Here is a 3,910-nt window from a genome sequence, read left to right on the forward strand (position 1 = left end):
TGTGTGTGTGTGTGTGTGTGTGTGTGTGTGTGTGTGTGTGTGTGTGTGTTGGCAGCAGCTGTAGGGATTAGGGGAATACAAACAACCACAGAATAAAGAGAAATTAAGAAAACAATCCCATTTACAATGTAATCAAAAAGAATACAACACTTAGGAATAGATTTAACCAAAAATAAATAGACACAGTATAGACTCATTGTACCCTATAGCCAATCTTCAGTAAAAAGATTCTTGATAGTCAAGACCATATCATTGCTCATCTTTGTACCGTGGGTATCTAGAACTGTAGATTGATTATCTAGGAGCTCAAGAACTATTTGCAGAGTTGAATCCTTTTGAGAATAAATAGTTATAATTTAAAGTTTTGCCTACTGTGTGCTGGACATTGTTCCAGACACTTAAACAGTTATATTTCAATTCACAGGGACTCTATGATACCCTGGAGGAGGAAATGGCAACCCATTCCAGTATTCTTGCCTGGGTAATCCCATGGACAGAGATACCTGGTGGGCTACAGTCTGTGGAGTTGCAAAGAGTTGGACATGACTGAGCAACTGAACTCTAAGATATAGATTTGATTTGCTCTTTGTTGCTTATCCAAGGCTTCTTTCATCTACCTTTTAAGTATTTCTTAAAACTAGACCTTCCTCTACATTTCCTTCTATCATAAGCTTAGACCTGACTTCTCTCTGGCAGCGTTTTCGCCATCATCACCAATGCCAATATCCTGTCACTCTCTTACAGGACAAAGTCCAAGCCCCTCCTTTTTTAGTGGCATAAAAGACTATTGCTTTTATTTCCAGCTTTCCAGATAATTTTTTTTAATTAACTGAAGTCCACAGTTCATTCAGGTTTCCTTAGTTTTTACCTAATATCCTTTTTCTGTTCCAAGATTCCATCCAGGATACCACATTACATTTAGTCATCATATCTCTTTTGTCTCCTCTTAGTTTTATGTCCTCTTGACAGTTTCTCAGACTCTACTTGTTTTTGATGACCTTGGTAGTTGGGAGGAGTACTAGTCAGGTATTTTGTAGAATCTGAGACCTGTCTGATTTTTTTCTCATGATTAGACTAAGGTAGTTTGATTTTAGGAGGAAGACACAGTGGTAAATGCCATTCATATCACAAATATCAGGTACAGAGTATCAACATGATTTACTAATTTGGGCGTTAATCCTGATCACCTGGCTGAGGTAGTATTTGTCAAGTTTCTCCACTGTAAAGCTACTCCTTCTCACTTTGCATGCTGTACTCTTTGTAAGGAAGTCACTATGCCCACAGTCAAAGGGGGGAAAGGCCAAGCTTCATCTCCTTGAGGAGGACTGGATCTGCACCAATTATTTGGAATTCTTCTAACATAGCACTTCTCCCCCATTTATTTATTCATCCAATCATTTATTTATATCAGTATGTGTGTGTCAGTAGCTCAGTCGTGTCCAACTCTTTGCAACCCCATGGACTGTAGCCCACCAGGTTCCTCTGTTCATGGAATTCTCCAGGCAAGAACAGTGGAGTGAGTAGCCATTCCCTTCTCCAGGGGATCGTTCTGACCCAGAGATCGAACCTGGGTCTCCCACGCTACAGGCAGATTCTTTACCATCTGAGCCACCAGGAAGCCCTTTATATAAATATAGATGCAAAGATACTTGTTTTATATTTTGAATGGTAATGCAAAACAATGTAATTTATTTTGTTGTTCTTTAGTCATTAGGGGGTGGTTTCAGATTGGCTCTGTGTTCCTTTGACATGCTTGGTATCCTTTTCTTTGCTTGTTTCTGAGCACTCCCTTACTCTCTGGCACTACAAGATGCTCCATTGTCATCCTGCATATTTGCCATCCCAGCCTAGAATCAGCCATTTCTGCAAAGGGCCTTGGCTCTTCACATTGAAGAATGACATTAGAAACCAAGATCCTGGGACTAGGTTTTATTTTAGTTCATGTTAATTAATCTTAATTTCAATTTAAATAGTCACATGTGGCTAGTGCTTCCTTGATGGCTCAAGCAGTAAAGAATCTGCCTGCAATGCAGGAGACACGGGAGACATGAGTTTGATCCCTGGGTGGGGAAGATCCCCTGGAGGAGGAAATGGCAACTCACTCCAGTATTATTGCTTGGGAAATCCCATGGACAGAGGAGCCTGGTGGGCTACAGTCCACAGAGTCACACAGAGTTAGACACAACTGAGGATGTACATGCACACAATGTGGCTAGAAGCTACCACACTGGCTGATGTAACTCTAAATCTTAATTATAATCATCACCCTTATGGCAGAAAGTGAAGAGGAACTAAAAAGCCTCTTGATGAAGTGAAAGAGGAGAGTGAAAAAGTTGGCTTAAAGCTCAACATTCAGAAAACTAAGATCATGGCATCTGGTCCCATCACTTCACAGATGGGGAAATAGATGGGGAAACAGTGGAAACAGTGTCAGACTTTATTTTGGGGGGCTCCAAAATCACTGCTGGTGACTGCAGCCATGACCTAGACAGCATACTGAAAAGCAGAGACATTACTTTGCCAACAAAGGTCCATCTAGTCAAGGCTATGGTTTTTCCAGTGGTCATGTATGGATGTGAGAGTTGGACTGTGAAGAGAGCTGAGCACCAAAGAACTGATGCTTTTGAACTGTGGTGCTGGAGAAGACTCTTGAGAATCCCTTGGACTGCAAGGAGATCCAACCAGTCCATCCTAAAGGAGACCAGTCCTGGGTGTTCATTGGAAGGACTGAGGCTGAGGCTGAAACTCCAATACTTTGGCCACCTCATGCAAAGAGTTGACTCTTTGGAAAAGACCCTGATGCTGGGAGGGATTGGGGGCAGGAGGAGAAAGGGACGACAGAGGATGAGATGGCTGGATGGCACCACTGACTCGATGGACATGAGTTTGAGTGTACTCCGGGAGTTGGTGATGGACAGGGAGGCCTGGCGTGCTGCGATTCATGGGGTTGCAAAGAGTCAGACATGACTGAGCAACTGAACTGAACTGAAACATCAAAATATTGGACTCTGGTAGTTGCCAGGGACTTGGGGGCAGGGGAAATGGGGAGGTGTTGCTCAAAGGGTAGAAACTTCCAGTGATAAGATTAATAAGTTTGGGGATCTAATGTACAACATAAGATCACAGCTAATGATACTGCATCATATACTTAATTAAATGTTGCTAACATGTTCTCACCACAAAAAAGAAATAGTAACCATGTGACCAGATGAAGGTGGTAGCTAAGACTACAGTGGTAATCATTTTGCAATTTTCAAATGTGTCAAATTAACACATTGTATACCTTACACTTACACAATGTTATGTGTCAATTATAGCTCAATAAAGCTGGGGGAAAATATCTGACTCTGTGGACCCATGTGGATCTCATCTCTTTGGAAGTGTGGTAATTTGTTTATATGACAAAGCGTTCACTTACCCAATAATGAAGCAGGAAACAGCAGTCCCCAAGAAGGCATAGGCCAGAATAGACCCAAGATTTCTGAAAAAGTGTCTCTGAATAAAACAAAAAAGCAGGAACCACGTTGTGAATTTTGACAATGAACATTAGACAAGTCTCTAAAAAGTGAAACTTTACTTACTGCTTTCATCAAATCAAGTAACAACTGAAGTTACTCCTGAAAAATGCAATTAGCCTTAGAACATCATGATTTTAAGATATTCTTTGTCCTACCAATCACTGAGCGAACGAGCAAGGCTTTAGTAAATTTCAGAAAAAACTACTCTGGCTGATTGTATTAAATCTGTGTGTGTGTGTGTGTGTGTGTGTGTGTGTGTATAGACAACATTTTCACAGATTTAAGGGGGTGTGTGTGTGTAGACTGAACATTTTCACAGATTTAAGGGGGTGTGTGTGTGTGTGTATAGACTGAACATTTTCACAGATTTAAGGGTGTGTGTGTGTGTGTGT

The 3,910-nt window shown here is 41.2% G+C and overlaps 1 protein-coding gene across 2 annotated transcripts in view; it reads right to left on the reverse strand.

Moving 5' to 3' along the window:
* SLC9A7 (solute carrier family 9 member A7) overlaps window positions 1-3,910 on the reverse strand; it is a 175,401-nt gene that overhangs the window by 69,710 nt on the left and 101,781 nt on the right. For both annotated transcript variants that reach the window (XM_040265778.1, XM_040265777.1), the window contains exon 4: window positions 3,419-3,495. In XM_040265778.1, the coding sequence (XP_040121712.1) occupies window positions 3,419-3,495 (77 nt within the window). The remainder of the gene's footprint in view (window positions 1-3,418; window positions 3,496-3,910) is intronic.

The sequence above is a fragment of the Oryx dammah genome, unplaced genomic scaffold (genome assembly GCF_014754425.2).
Source record: "Oryx dammah isolate SB20612 unplaced genomic scaffold, SCBI_Odam_1.1 HiC_scaffold_23, whole genome shotgun sequence".
In the NCBI taxonomy this organism is placed as follows: Eukaryota; Metazoa; Chordata; class Mammalia; order Artiodactyla; family Bovidae; genus Oryx; species Oryx dammah.